This window comes from Lissotriton helveticus, chromosome 2_1 (assembly GCF_964261635.1).
Source record: "Lissotriton helveticus chromosome 2_1, aLisHel1.1, whole genome shotgun sequence".
NCBI classification, from domain to species: domain Eukaryota; kingdom Metazoa; phylum Chordata; class Amphibia; order Caudata; family Salamandridae; genus Lissotriton; species Lissotriton helveticus.
The window spans coordinates 122,370,601-122,385,210 of NC_136059.1; the positions used below are offsets into that span (position 1 = coordinate 122,370,601).

The 14,610-nt window shown below is 44.2% G+C and overlaps 1 protein-coding gene across 1 annotated transcript in view; it reads right to left on the reverse strand.

Annotated features, from left to right (window-relative positions):
* LOC144817779 (uncharacterized) overlaps window positions 1-14,610 on the reverse strand; it is a 130,616-nt gene that overhangs the window by 55,218 nt on the left and 60,788 nt on the right. Inside the window, exon 2 of the mRNA XM_078674593.1 lies at window positions 5,857-6,706. Within this exon, the coding sequence (XP_078530719.1) occupies window positions 5,857-6,706 (850 nt within the window). The remainder of the gene's footprint in view (window positions 1-5,856; window positions 6,707-14,610) is intronic.

Below are 14,610 nucleotides of genomic sequence, written 5' to 3' on the forward strand. Positions count from 1 at the left end.
CCTAAGTTAAGCCTGCCTGCTTGCAGGCACATACCAAGAGTTAAGTAGGAAATAATTTATTGAGCCCTTGACTGGGCATTATATTGTGATTGTGACCTTATTTCTGGTAGTAGGTACCTACTTACACTTAATAATAAACCATATTATCGATCTATCTATCTATCTATCTATCTATTTATCTATCTATCTAAGCAAAAGTAGCAGAAAGCTGGTAAAAAGTAGCAGAAAAAGGTGGCAAAATAATCATAAAAGGAGGCAAAAGTTGCAGAAAGATGGCAGTATAAGTAGCAAAAGAAGTAGGCAAAAGTGGCACAAAAAGGTGGCAGAGTGAACCAAGAAAGGTGGCAAAGAGAAGAAAAGTAGGAAGCAGGTACAGAGGTGAAGAGAAGTGGAGGACGAGAGAGGAGGCCGTGTTTTATGGTGCAGCAGAGCACTGTTTCCAAAAGGGTCTTGACTGGTCTGGGGACCAGTTGTGGTATGTGAGGAGCCCGGCCATCTGCTCAATGATGTCACTCTGCGGCCACCATTATGTAGGTTCTGGGAAGTGGAAGGCAAGCAGTGATCCGGGCTTCCTGAGATAGGAAGAAGTGGCAGGAAGACCCGTAGGAGAGCAGCTAAGGAGCGGGGAGGGAGGAAGGAAGGGAGAAATAAGTGAATGGCAGAGAGGGCTTTTGGGGGAAGAGAGGGGGCGAAGACAGAGTGACAAAGGTGGAAAAAGTAAACAACAAAATTACACAGTGAAAGGTGGAAAAAGTAATCAGAAAAGGAGGCAATAGTATGTGGAAAAAGCAGCAGAATTAGCAGCAAAGAGGAGGCAAAAATAGCTGAAAAGAAGGATGTAAAAGTGGCAGAAACACTCTTGAAGAAGTGGCAGAGTAAAGGATGTAAATGTAGTAGGAAAAGGTGGCAAAAGTAATCAAAAAAGGAGGTAAAAGTTGCAGAAAAATGACAGTCTAAGTAGCAAAAATGGAGGCAAAAGTGGAAAAAAATGTGGCAGGGTGAATCAAGAAAGATGGCAAAAAGAGAAAAAGTGGGAAGCAGGTACAGAGGTGAAGAGAAGCGGAGGAGGAGAGAGGAGGCAGCGGTTTCTGGTGCCTCAGAGCATTGGGTCTGAAGGTCATTGACTGGTTTGGGGACCAGTCGAGTTAGGTGAGGAGCCAGGCCATCTTCTCAATTAGCGGTACAAAATGGGGTGGTGATGGACGGAGCATCTGAATCAATCAAACACTCACACCCAGTCAAAAGATCTGGGTTTAATCCATCACCGTTCTTTAGCCCACTCTGCCACCCCAGTTCAGACATGGCCATATGCAAATCAGTCTGACCCTGTGCCTCATGGAAACAGTCCAGCCCGAACTGCCAAGCCATGTCTTCCCTGGACCGGAAACAAGCTTCCGAGGACCGGTTTCTGGCATTCCAGCCGTCTTCAGCCCGGCTTGCTTGAATCCAGTGGCAAGGTGAGCAAGGGACTCACGTCTGAGCATACCCTGCCACACTTATGGCGGCCAAAAGCGGTACAAAAGGGGGTGGTGATGGACGGAGCATCTGAATCAATCAAACACTCACACCCAGTCAAAAGATCTGGGTTTAATCCATCACCGTTCTTTAGCCCACTCTGCCACCCCAGTTCAGACATGGCCATATGCAAATCAGTCTGACCCTGTGCCTCATGGGAACAGTCCAGTCCGAACTGCCAAGCTATGTCTTCCCTGGACCGGAAACAAGCTTCCGAGGACCGGTTTCTGGCATTCCAGCCGTCTTCAGTCCGGCTTGCTTGAATCCAGTGGCAAAGTGAGCAAGGGACTCACGTCTGAGCATACCCTGCCACACTTATGGCGGCCAAAAGCGGTACAAAAGGGGGTGGTGATGGACGCAGCATCTGAATCAATCAAACACTCACACCCAGTCAAAAGATCTGGGTTTAATCCATCACCGTTCTTTAGCCCACTCTGCCACCCCAGTTCAGACATGGCCATATGCAAATCAGTCTGACCCTGTGCCTCATGGGAACAGTCCAGCCCGAACTGCCAAGCTATGTCTTCCCTGGACCGGAAACAAGCTTCCGAGGACCGGTTTCTGGCATTCCAGCCGTCTTCAGTCTGGCTTGCTTGAATCCAGTGGCAAAGTGAGCAAGGGACTCACGTCTGAGCATACCCTGCCACACTTATAGCGGCCAAAAGCGGTACAAAAGGGGGTGGTGATGGACGCAGCATCTGAATCAATCAAACACTCACACCCAGTCAAAAGATCTGGGTTTAATCCATGAACTGGGGTGGCAGAGTGGGCTAAAGAACGGTGATGGATTAAACCCAGATCTTTTGACTGGGTGTGACTGTTTGATTGATTCAGATGCTCCGTCCATCACCACCTCCTTTTGTACGCTTTTGGCCGCCATAAGTGTGGCAGGGTATGCTCAGACGTGAGTCCCTTGCTCACTTTGCCACTGGATTCAAGCAAGCCGGGCTGAAGACGGCTGGAATGCCAGAAACCGGTCCTCGGAAGCTTGTTTCCGGTCCAGGGAAGACATGGCTTGGCAGTTCGGGCTGGACTGTTCCCATGAGGCACAGGGTCAGACTGATTTGCATATAGCCATGTCTGAACTGGGGTGGCAGAGTGGGCTAAAGAACGGTGATCGATTAAACCCAGATCTTTTGACTGGGTGAGAGTGTTTGATTGGTTGAGATGCTCCGTCCATCACCACCTCCTTTTGTACGCTTTTGGCCGCCATAAGTGTGGCAGGGTATGCTCAGACGTGAGTCCCTTGCTCACTTTGCCACTGGATTCAAGCAAGCCGGGCTGAAGATGGCTGGAATGCCAGAAACCGGTCCTCAGAAGCTTGTTTCCGGTCCAGGGAAGACATGGCTTGGCAGTTCGGGCTGGACTGTTCCCATGAGGCACAGGGTCAGACGGATTTGCATATAGCCATGTCTGAACTGGGGTGGCAGAGTGGGCTAAGGAACGGTGATGGATTAAACCCAGATCTTGTGACTGGGTGTGAGTGTTTGATTGATTCAGATGCTCCGTCCATCACCACCTCCTTTTGTACGCTTTTGGCCGCCATAAGTGTGGCAGGGTATGCTCAGACGTGAGTCCCTTGCTCACTTTGCCACTGGATTCAAGCAAGCCGGGCTGAAGACGGCTGGAATGCCAGAAACCGGTCCTCGGAAGCTTGTTTCCGGTCCAGGGAAGACATGGCTTGGCAGTTCGGGCTGGAATGTTCCCATGAGGCACAGGGTCAGACTGATTTGCATATAGCCATGTCTGAACTGGGGTGACAGAGTGGGCTAAAGAACGGTGATGGATTAAACCCAGATCTTTTGACTGGGTGTGAGTGTTTGATTGATTCAGATGCTCCGTCCATCACCACCTCCTTTTGTACGCTTTTGGCCGCCATAAGTGTGGCAGGGTATGCTCAGACGAGAGTCCCTTGCTCACTTTGCCACTGGATTCAAGCAAGCCGGGCTGAAGACGGCTGGAATGCCAGAAACCGTTCCTCGGAAGCTTGGCTTGGCAATTCAGGCTGGACTGTTCCCATGAGGCACAGGGTCAGACTGATTTGCATATAGCCATGTCTCAACTGGGGTGGCAGAGTTGGCTAAAGAACGTGATGGATTAAACCCAGATCTTTTCTCTGGGTGTGAGTGTTTGATTGATTCAGATGCTCCATCCATCACCACCTCCTTTTGTACGCTTTTGGCCGCCATAAGTGTGGCAGGGTATGCTCAGACGTGAGTCCCTTGCTCACTTTGCCACTGGATTCAAGCAAGCCGGGCTGAAGACGACTGGAATACCAGAAACCGGTCCTCGGAAGCTTGTTTCCGGTCCAGGGAAGACATGGCTTGGCAGTTCGGGCTGGACTGTTCCCATGAGGCACATGGTCAGACTGATTTGCATATAGCCATGTCGGAACTGGGGTGGCAGAGTGGGCTAAAGAACGGTGATGGATTAAACCCAGATCTTTTGACTGGGTGGGAGGGTTTGATTGATTCAGATGCTCCGTCCATCACCACCTCCTTTTGTACGCTCTTGGCCCTCATAAGTGTGGCAGGGTATGCTCAGACGCGAGTCCCTTGCTCACTTTGCCACTGGATTCAAGCAAGCCGGGCTGAAGACGGCTGGAATGCCAGAAACCGGTCCTCGGAAGCTTCTTTCCGGTCCAGGGAAGACATGGCTTGGCAGTTCGGGCTGGACTGTTCCCATGAGGCACAGGGTCAGACTGATTTGCATATAGCCATGTCTGAACTGGGGTGGTAGAGTGGGCTAAAGAACGGTGATGGATTAAACCCAGATCTTTTGACTGGGTGTGAGTGTTTGATTGATTCAGATGCTACGTCCATCACCACCTCCTTTTGTACATCTTCTCAATTAGGTCATGCTGCAGCCACCATTAAGTAGGTTCTGGGAGGCAGGAGGGGAACAGTGATTGGGGCTTCCTGAGACAGGAAGAAGAGGAGCGAAGAACTGCAGCAGAGCAGGAGCGGGGTGAGGCAGGAGGAGAGACATAAGGGAATGGAAGAAAAGGCTTTGGGGGGGAGAGAGGGGGCATAGACAGAGTGCCAAAGGTATCAAAAATAAGTAGCAAAAGTATGCAGAGAAAATATTTAGAAAAAAGAGGTAAAAGTAGCAGAAAAAAGGGGGCAAATGTAGCAGAGAAATGGAGGTGAGAGTAACTGGAAAATATGACAAAAATAGCAGGAAAAGGTGTTGAAAGTACTCAGAAAAGGAGGCGAAAGTAGAAAAAAGACGACAGCAAAAATAGCAGTAAAAATCAAAAGTGGCAAAAAAAGGTGACAAAGGGAGCTGAAAAAAGTGCCGAAAAGAGAAAAAGCAATAAGGTGAGAAGCAGGCACAGATGTGAAGGGGAGTGGCTAAGGAAAAAGGAGGAAGAGGTTGCTGGTGCAGCGGAGCTCTGTGTTGGAAAGAGGTCTTACTGGTCGGAGAACCAGTCCAGAAATGTGGGGAGCATGGGCACCTGCTTCTCGCTGGCTCAACCAACTCCTACGTTTTGTGCAATGCAGGATTCTCCTTGCAATTGGGAGACAAAGGTTGATTATCAGGTATGTTTCTTCTTCTACAGTAGAATTGGACTGGTATGCATAAGATTGTTCTCCTCTGTAATGTCAAAGATGAGCTGTTAAAAGTCAACATTTTCTTTTTAGGTATTTACACCGGTTTCTGGGTCAAGTACTCCCATTAGTAGTTTGGTTTTTGATCTAGCAGCTGAGAGCTGGTTGGACCAACTGCGGAAGGGATGAATATAGCCTGTAGTGTTAGCAGTGAACTGAGGTCAGTACAACCCTTTGAAGCTGAGCAGGAATGTAAGGTCATGAATCAGACTGAGAGTTTTAGTCTTCATAAATGATCATTGGTTTGAAACCAGGAAGCTACTAACTAATTGTAGGTCATTGTCATCCCCATGATCTGTACTATTGTTAATTGGTGGACAGGTTAACAGCACCCTGTTAGATATCTTGACACACCACAAATTGGCCTCTTGGGTAATAGCCATGAAATAGAATTAATACTGCCTAGCTTAGGCAGTTGCTTTGTTAGTGCAAATGCATTTTACAAACTTTTCTTCAGAAGAATCCTGCAACCATCTGTAAGACCAGCAGGGTTTTTCTATTGCATCTCTCCAAAGAACACAAGGTACTTTCAGATTTGGTTTACAGTTCTTCTTTCATATTTTCTTTAGATTTTGTTTATATTTCTTGGTAAATGCACTAGCAGCTTAGCATTAAAATGATATGTGAAATGAAAGCAATTAGTTATATTATACCAGATGAAAAAAACAAATATTAAAAAATCAAACAATACCCCATCATGTACCGCAAAAGGTTTTAGCAGTGTACTTACTCCAACGTGCATGACAAGCCAGCACTTCCCCCTTTGTTGTCATACTTTTGCTCTTTCACTTCCACTACTTGCTGGTCACTTGTTTCTCCAATATTTACTAGGAAATTGAGATTTTGAATTGTATTGAGGGTTGTATCCCGCATCAGTGCTAAGTGCTTGTAAACGTGGAAGCCACTACCCAACTTTTGGGCACTATCCGCCCAGTTTTCGGTGCTGTTGGTGGGTGGTGGACCAGTCAACATCTCTCCGGTAGATTTGTTGACACACCACAAATTGCCATCCTGGGTGAAAGCCATGAAGTGACTTAATACCTCCCAGCTTGTACTATTGCCAATCTCTTCAGCGTTATCCAACCAGCTCCTAGTTGTTGAGCTGGGATAAAGGCCTCTTACTAACTTTCCTGAAGCCACTCCGTACAACATTCCCACAGGATCATAACAGAGAGCGCTAAACTCATTCCATCTCTCTCCGTCCAGCCTCTTTGCCTTCCTATCAATCCAGGATTGGTCATCAGGAGTGGGTGGTACACCTCTGAACAAGTGCCCTTCATGAGTGACAGCATAGATTCTCCCTTTAGGGTGGAATAATACAAATTTGAACTGATCCCAACCACTTTCCCCAATAAGTTTGGCCTCACTAAACCAATCAGCCCCCTTAGATCTTGGCAGAGATCCTTGGTACAGTTCTGCTCCACGCACAACATATATCTTGTCGTCTGGACCAAAGAAGATGTGGCTAGCTTTTTCAAATGTTCCAAATTGTATGGCTCTTGTATGAAAATCATCTGTTGCATCTTTTGGAGGCAAGCCTATTCTACAGGTATCTCCTTTATCAACAGTGAAAAGAACATCTGAAAAAGAACATAAACAAACATTTGTTTTATGAACTGATATAATACACAATACAGAATTTACAATTGTATGTTTAACAGGAGTAATTTAGCTTTTAAAAATAGCAGAATACCCATGACATCTAACAGAACTACAAGCACACATGAGCTGTACATAAATTATAGTTTGCTCAGGAGTACACAGAGGAATTTCATGACTAATACTGTCTTCCCATATTACATCAATTGTATGCCATGGCCCTTCTGTGTGTCTATATTCAAATATAAATGTTCCCCTTCTAATTTAATATGCATATTTGTCTTTAACCACACATCCTAAGGTAATCCCTTGTTCGTCTTAAAATATAGTTGTATGTTTCACACATAAATACATAAGTTTAACTCATTGGGTGACACTGGTATTTTGATATGCCACAGGAAATCATTGGCTTTCTCTGTGCTGAATTCACTTTTAATGATCCTTCTACATAAGGAAGATGCTAACTACGTCAACTATTGCATAACATTTTTAAAGCTGTCTGTGCTGAAGACATATAAGTCTACTATTTCTTTAAGTAACACAAACCTAGTGCTGCCAGTCTCCATTTTGCCATTGAATAGGCTGCTTTATTAATGACCACCCATCCATGGGTCTGAGTGGTATGATTAGATGTCCAGTCATTTACATTACAAAGTCTTTTTATAAGTGTTGGACTTGGTCCTCGCTACAGGGTCATCCCCAAACTTTTTATCTTCATCCCTCCTGTCCTCTGAATTCATTTTTGTTGACATTAGAGCTCTCTGCACTTTACCACTGCTAACATGCTTGTGCCCTCCACACTAAAACTTGATAACATTGGCTTCAGCTTGAGTGCCACATTTAATGTACTTATATGACTCTAATATATGGTAATACATGTGCCCAGGGCATGTAATTTAATATTCTCCTAGTGTGCCTGTATCACTCATTGGTATAAACAATGTAAGGGGGTGTGGAATGCACTCCTGTTCGTACTGCTTTTAATTTCGGTTTATCTCAATGTACTCCTTTTGCGTGCAGCTAGGTTGCAGTGTCCTGCCCAAAGGACACTGAATAGTTAACAGAATTGAGAAGTGGGACGTATTCTCCGCCCCAAACCAAACGCACTGCGAAAATGTGCCGCCTTGGCTCCGCTTAATTCCATTTTATTCACTTTAATTCATTTTCTTCATGTTTATTCCCATTTATTTGTTCAGTTTTGTTTTAGCTCCCTTCAAATATCGTCCCCACATGACTTCATATGCCTTTTGGCTTTCTCTGTGCTGAATTCACTTTTAATGATCCTTCTACATAAGGAAGATGCTAACTACGTCAACTATTGCATAACATTTTTAAAGCTGTCTGTGCTGAAGTCATATAAGTCTACTATTTCTTTAAGTAACACAAACCTAGTGCTGCCAGTCTCCATTTTGCCATTGAATAGGCTGCTTTATTAATGACCACCCATCCATGGGTCTGAGTGGTATGATTAGATGTCCAGTCATTTACATTACAAAGTCTTTTTATAAGTGTTGGACTTGGTCCTCGCCACAGGGTCATCCCCAAACTTTTTATCTTCATCCCTCCTGTCCTCTGAATTCATTTTTGTTGACATTAGAGCTCTCTGCACTTTACCACTGCTAACATGCTTGTGCCCTCCACACTAAAACTTGATAACATTGGCTTCAGCTTGAGTGCCACATTTAATGTACTTATATGACTCTAATATATGGTAATACATGTGCCCAGGGCATGTAATTTAATATTCTCCTAGTGTGCCTGTATCACTCATTGGGCCACACACTACAGTAACCCCAGTGCTTGAAACTGCAAACAGGTACTTGTTTCTGAGAAGTTCCGGTGTAGTGTAGTTCCTATATTCCCAATATGCTCTGCGCATTGGAATAGTATATACTGTAGTTTAGATGTAGGACTGAGGTCTACTAGGTCTCTACCGAATGTACTAGACTTAATTGTGTGTGTGCCAGCTAGCTCAGAGGTCACTAGAAACTTTCTCGAATGAACAAAAAGGGATTAGTTTTGACAACCACTTAAAACATGACAACTTTGTTTCCCAAGAATAAGAAATATATCTCTAGAGTAGCGGAAACAATAGATAGTTATTTTACTCAGTCAATCGTGCATGCTTCGTTTCACCAGAGGTGCAGAGAAATAGAGAAACGGGCGTTTTCAATAAATTATTTTTATTGAACAGTCTTCTTTCTCAAGCATAAGAAATGAACTGCTGCAATCGTAATACTTGTGGTAAAGTACAAAGCGTACAGTACGAAGAGTATTATAAAATAATATTGTAAAAGCATGATATGGTTTCTAATCCATACAATACATAAAACACATACAATGATAAATAATGACTAAAAGTACTCAACTGGTGCTTCTAAAATTTGTCTGCCCCGGTGTACCTAACCTAGGTCTAGTACAAGGGAAGAAGTAATTGAGGTATAGCTTAGTTTCAGTATTCTTTGCCAAGAATCTAATCCAAGAATTCTCTTAGGGTCTAATCAGCTCCATACCCTGGTTATAGACTGTAGGAGGTCTGGTATCTCTCTCTGAGGACTCGATTTCCCAGCACCCCGCAAGGGTAGCCTGGAAACACTGGAGCTGGATTTCTCGACTGGAGAAAGTACAGCGTCTCTCAGTGCTTCAGCTGGAGGGTCGGCTTCCTTCGGCACTTGCTGCAGCAGGGCGCGTCGGGCAAGTACATAGTCGAAATGCTCCAAACCCCCGTGTGTTTGTTTGGACAAATGTGGGCATATTTATACCTTGAAGGTGCCGAGTTTGACATAATAACATCATTAGAGACTTAGGGGCAGATGTATCATCTGGTTTTTTTTTCTCGCAAACGCTGCGATTCGCAAAAAAGTAGCGTTTGTGAGAAAAAAACTGAAAATGCAATGAACATGGAAATCGCATCGCAAAATTAAGGAATCGCAAAATTAGCGATTCCTTAAGTTTGCGTCAGCATTTAAGGAATCGCAAAATTGCGATTCCTTAAATGCTATGCATGAGGCACCCAAGTTGTGCGAATTCCAATTAAGAAATCGCAAATTACCACCAACTTGTAGTTGGTGGTAATTTGCAATTTTTTTTACAAATGCACTTTTTGGCATTTGTAAAGGTGCCATGTGGCGCACATACATGCCCTTAGGGCATGTATGTGCGCCATATGCACACACATGTAAATTTCAGGGGTGCAGCAGGGTGTCCTTTGGACACCCCTGCACCCTTGAAATTATTCTCAATTTGCGATTAGCAAATTGCGAATTGCAAATTGAGAATAGCTTCCCATTCCTTCCTATGGGCCTCCTGGCCCATGGAAATGAATGGGAAAGTATTTCGTAATTGTGAATTCGCAATTTGCAAATTCGCAATTAAGGAATATCAAGAAATCGCAAAACAAATTACGATTTTTTTGATACATACCATTTGCGATTCTCAAATAGCGATTCTCAAAAAATCGCTATTTGAGAATCGCAAATAGGTATCTTGATACATCTGCCCCTTAATTCTCTGAAAACTCCATTAGTTCTTGGATAAATTAATATTCATGCAGGGGGAAGTCCCTGACTTCTGAAGGCGGGTTTTTCCAAGAAATCGTTGTAGATTTTCGGAACTAGTGGAAGTAGCCAAGCCGTATTAGGACTACTTGAGCTATGTCTTAAAATGGGTATGATTTCTATGTCTATATAAGGATACGGTACTTTATAACTATATAAGGGCATGGATCAGGAAAATTACACTAGGGTCCTAAAATGCTATACAACACCGGTACTCTCCCATTAAAAGTATAGCATTTCTCTTGAGAAGTGCCAGTACTCTCCCTCTCAAAATAAAAAGTGTCAGTACTCTGTACCGGACAGTATCAGTCCATTTAAACCACTGAGTAACCCATTAAACCTTGTCTCATGAGGGGCTTTGTCTGCAGCCGGACGAGTAAGATGTTCAACTCTGGATATGGTGATAGCTTTCCCACATGCCCAGGACACCAGTCTGAGCGCCTGAAACCGGGGATTCATCCCATGGAAGTAAGTGGGTTCAAAAAACCACAATAAGGATGGCCAACAGCTGCAGCCAGGGAAGGGGAAATGTCTGGTAAACCCCACCTGATGCGCTGAACGCAGATGCCATCTTGGTGCCTACATTGCTGTAAAGGATCAAAAACTAGGCCAACCCATAGTATCATAAACACCCGGCCGATGCCATCAGAACACTGGAAGCAGTTACATGAACAGGGTAATCGCTAAGCGCTACAAGCACATCCATGCAACCCTACTGATGAGATCAGCTGGATGCAGCTGACTCTGAGTCGATGCTACAGCAATTTTGCTCAGCCCAGAACTAGCTATCGATACTTCCCATAGTTTTTTTGCAATGGTGGGAATTGACATAAAAGGAGGAGGAGACTAGCATACTAGACACTGCTGACTCTGTGCCGCCTACCCTGCAACTCATGTAGAGACCTTGCCGGAGCAAAACTGGATGAACAACCATGATTGGATGAGGAACAGCCACCTGAAGCTAAACGCAGACAAGACGGAGGCCCTCATACTCGGCTCCACCCCCTCCGCCTGGGACTACTCTTGGTGGCTGACCGCTCTGGGAGCGGCACCAACACCCACCAACCACGCATGAAACCTGGGGTTCGTCCTGGACTCATTGCTCTCAATGACCCAGCAAGTCAACGCTGTCTCCTCCTCCTGCTTCAACACCCTCTGCATGCTTCGCAAGATCTACAGATGGATCTCCACTGAAACCAGGACGGTCACCCAGGCCCTCGTTAGCAGCAGATTAGACTATGGCCATGCCCTCTATGCAGGAACTATGGCAAACTTCTGGAAAAGACTACAATGTATACAGAACGCCTCCGCACACCTCATCCTTGACGTCTCCGGCCACACCCACATTACAGCCCACCTGAGGAATCTGCACTGGCTACCAGTCAACAAGAGGATCACCTTCAAGCACCTCACCCACGCTCACAAAGCACTCCACAACGCCGGTCCAACATACCTCATCAAAAGACTCACCTGCTAATCCCCAAACCGCCAGCTTTGCTCTGCTGACCTCGTCCTCGCCACCGTCCCACGCATCCACAGGATGATCACCGGTGGCAGATCATTCTCCTACCCCGCCGCCAAGACATGGAACACCCTCCCCAGCCAACTGCACCAGACCGAGGACCTGCTGACCTTCAGGAGAAGTCTCAAGACCTGGCTGTTTGAGCAGTAGCTGCACCCACCCTCAGCGCCTTGAGGCCCTCACGGGTGATTAGTGCGGTATACAAATGTTAGATTGATTGATTGATCTTTACCAAAATTCCATCTAGCAAATGCTTTAAAAAAGGATAGGAACTGTAATGCTGCTGAAAGGAATCCAAACACTAACTTAGATTTAGGCCCTAATTATTCTGTTTTACCTATCCCTTGCCCACAAATTGTGAAATATCATGTAAAGAAAGAAAAACAGTATTATGTGGTTAAAATGTGTGGTTAAAAGTGCATGTTTAAGTTGCACATTTGTATCTGGAAATAACCTATAGCCTGTTTTTAAAAAAAAAGGTCTAAATGCGGTCTGGCTCAAGTGTTTTTTCTTCTCATTGTATGTTTGCTGAGAAACTTCCTGTCTTGCATATGTAACAGGAAATTCGGAGCAGCAAGAATGTTCCAATTGTAGTCTGTAAGTGTAGTGTGAGAAGTCACAAACACAGGAAAGAGCTGTTCTTAAAATAAATGTGTGTAATATGGGTGGGACATAACAGAAAAGCAGGAAGCTTTTTCCAATGTTCACATGGTGTTAAAGTTATGGAAGTTGGCCAAAATTAGCATGATAAAGTGTGTGTAATTTCTGACCGACGTATGCTTTTCTTAGAGCATGGTCGCTCTCCCGGCTGTTTTACTCTGGCACATGTAATAAACCTATTTGTACTGTTTTTGTTGCAGATGTGGTGATTAAATGATTTTCAACTGCTTAAAGGATCTTTTCCCAACACTGCGGCAATGTGTCAGGGGTCAATGAGTGTGGGAACGGGGTCAAGGGCTTCACTAAAAAACAAAATATGTATTTTGGTCTTTCACCATCAGATAGCTACATAGAAAACAATGGACACCATAAATGAAAATACATTTAAAAAAAGATGTTACTAGTTGGGAAATGCACTATAGTATATTATGAAACCTCTATTAGTTAATGCACTGCAGAGCTCTGTGTGTAAGCATAGATCCACAGAATTAAATCTTGGTTGCTGCAGTGGAGAAGATTGACTTGTGTAGTTTTAGTGCTATGAGGTCACAACACATGACAGAAAACACTGTGAATATGTGTGCCATTATTTTAAACTTTCATTATACACAGTATAAGATACACCACTGCAAAATGTGCAAAAAAGGTTTAGGATGTAATGGACCTTCGAAAATATAGATTTTCAGTAATAGCCAGACTGTACGTAATGCAACCTTATTATACCTCTTCCTTCAACACTTCTGGGGTAGTAAGTCTTATATTAAAGCAATTACAGTTAAAAGCATGTACTTCACAGCTCAGTTCTTAACTCTTTGCACTGCCAATCAAAAAGAATAATTTTTGTCATCACAAAGGTTCAAGTGATACAATCAAATAAAACCAGTACCGGCTTCCAAGCATCATTTACATTTGCTGACTACCCTTTACATTTGCAGAATTAACTCATTGCGCACATTTGCATTTCTTTTAGGCAACAGGCACCTTGGCAGGAAGGTTTGCTTAGCTGTCTGCCTGGTTTTGGTTTCACAGCACAGGAGATGTGGTGTAGTTCCTTCTAATACGTAGGATCTGCGCATTGTTCGAACAATATAAACTAAGGGCTTTATGTCAAGTCAGATACCAGACACCCCTGCAGGATTGGCCTATAAACCAGCTAGTTCACAGTGCCACCATAAGCCCCCCCCCCAAACCCAACAGGGAGTGAATGGTTTCTGGCAACTCCTGAACATGACAACCCTGTTCCCTCAGGGATCTTGCAAAGATTATAGAACCTCTCACTCAATCACTCGTGCTCACTTATTCTCAGAGAAGTAGAGAGAATACACTATGGGGTGTTTTCATTAATATTTATTGAGCCAACATTATTCTGGCATAACATGATTAGGAGACAGAAGCAGATAAACGTCATTATAAGCACCAAAAGCTTAAATAGTAGGTAGGGTTCTACCATGGTGCTAAAGCAATGCATACATGCAGGCATATAAAACAAGGTGGTAATAATGAGTACTCCTATGATGCAAACCCTACTCTAAGTGTATCCAGAGTGTGTGTAGGTGTGAAGCTAAGAATTCCCCCCAAGGGACAATCCCTGATGGAATAGAGGGAAATACCCTGTCTTGGTCACAAACTGGATACCGCTCATGAGATGTCAAAACACTGCGTGGTAATTTCTCAGAATGCAAGGACCCTCTGTATAAGCAGTAGTACTTCCTCTACTAATCTATTGGGATGCTCATCTTATAATAGCAAGTAGCCTTGCGATATACACATAAATTAGTGATGTTGTGGATATGTAGATAGCCCTGTTGCCTCGTGGATGACGATAGTAGGAACAAGACCTTGTACATGATGTTTAGGGCGCTGTGATAATTCTGTGCTAAGCTAGATGTAAAACAAGTTCAGTTTCAGAAAAAATAATCCAACATTGTCGTGCGCGAAAACGTATGCAAGTCTTAGCCTGGAAATGATATTCCTGAGGACAATGTAAGACATAAGCTGTTTCGTAACACGGGCCTAACCTGGGAATATAACAGAGGCTCATGGAATGGCACTTCAGCGGAGGCATTTAAACTATTAAAAAAATTACCCATTCTGGGACAGTTGTCTTTCTACAAAAAGTAGGGGAACGGTTTTTCATAAATCAAAA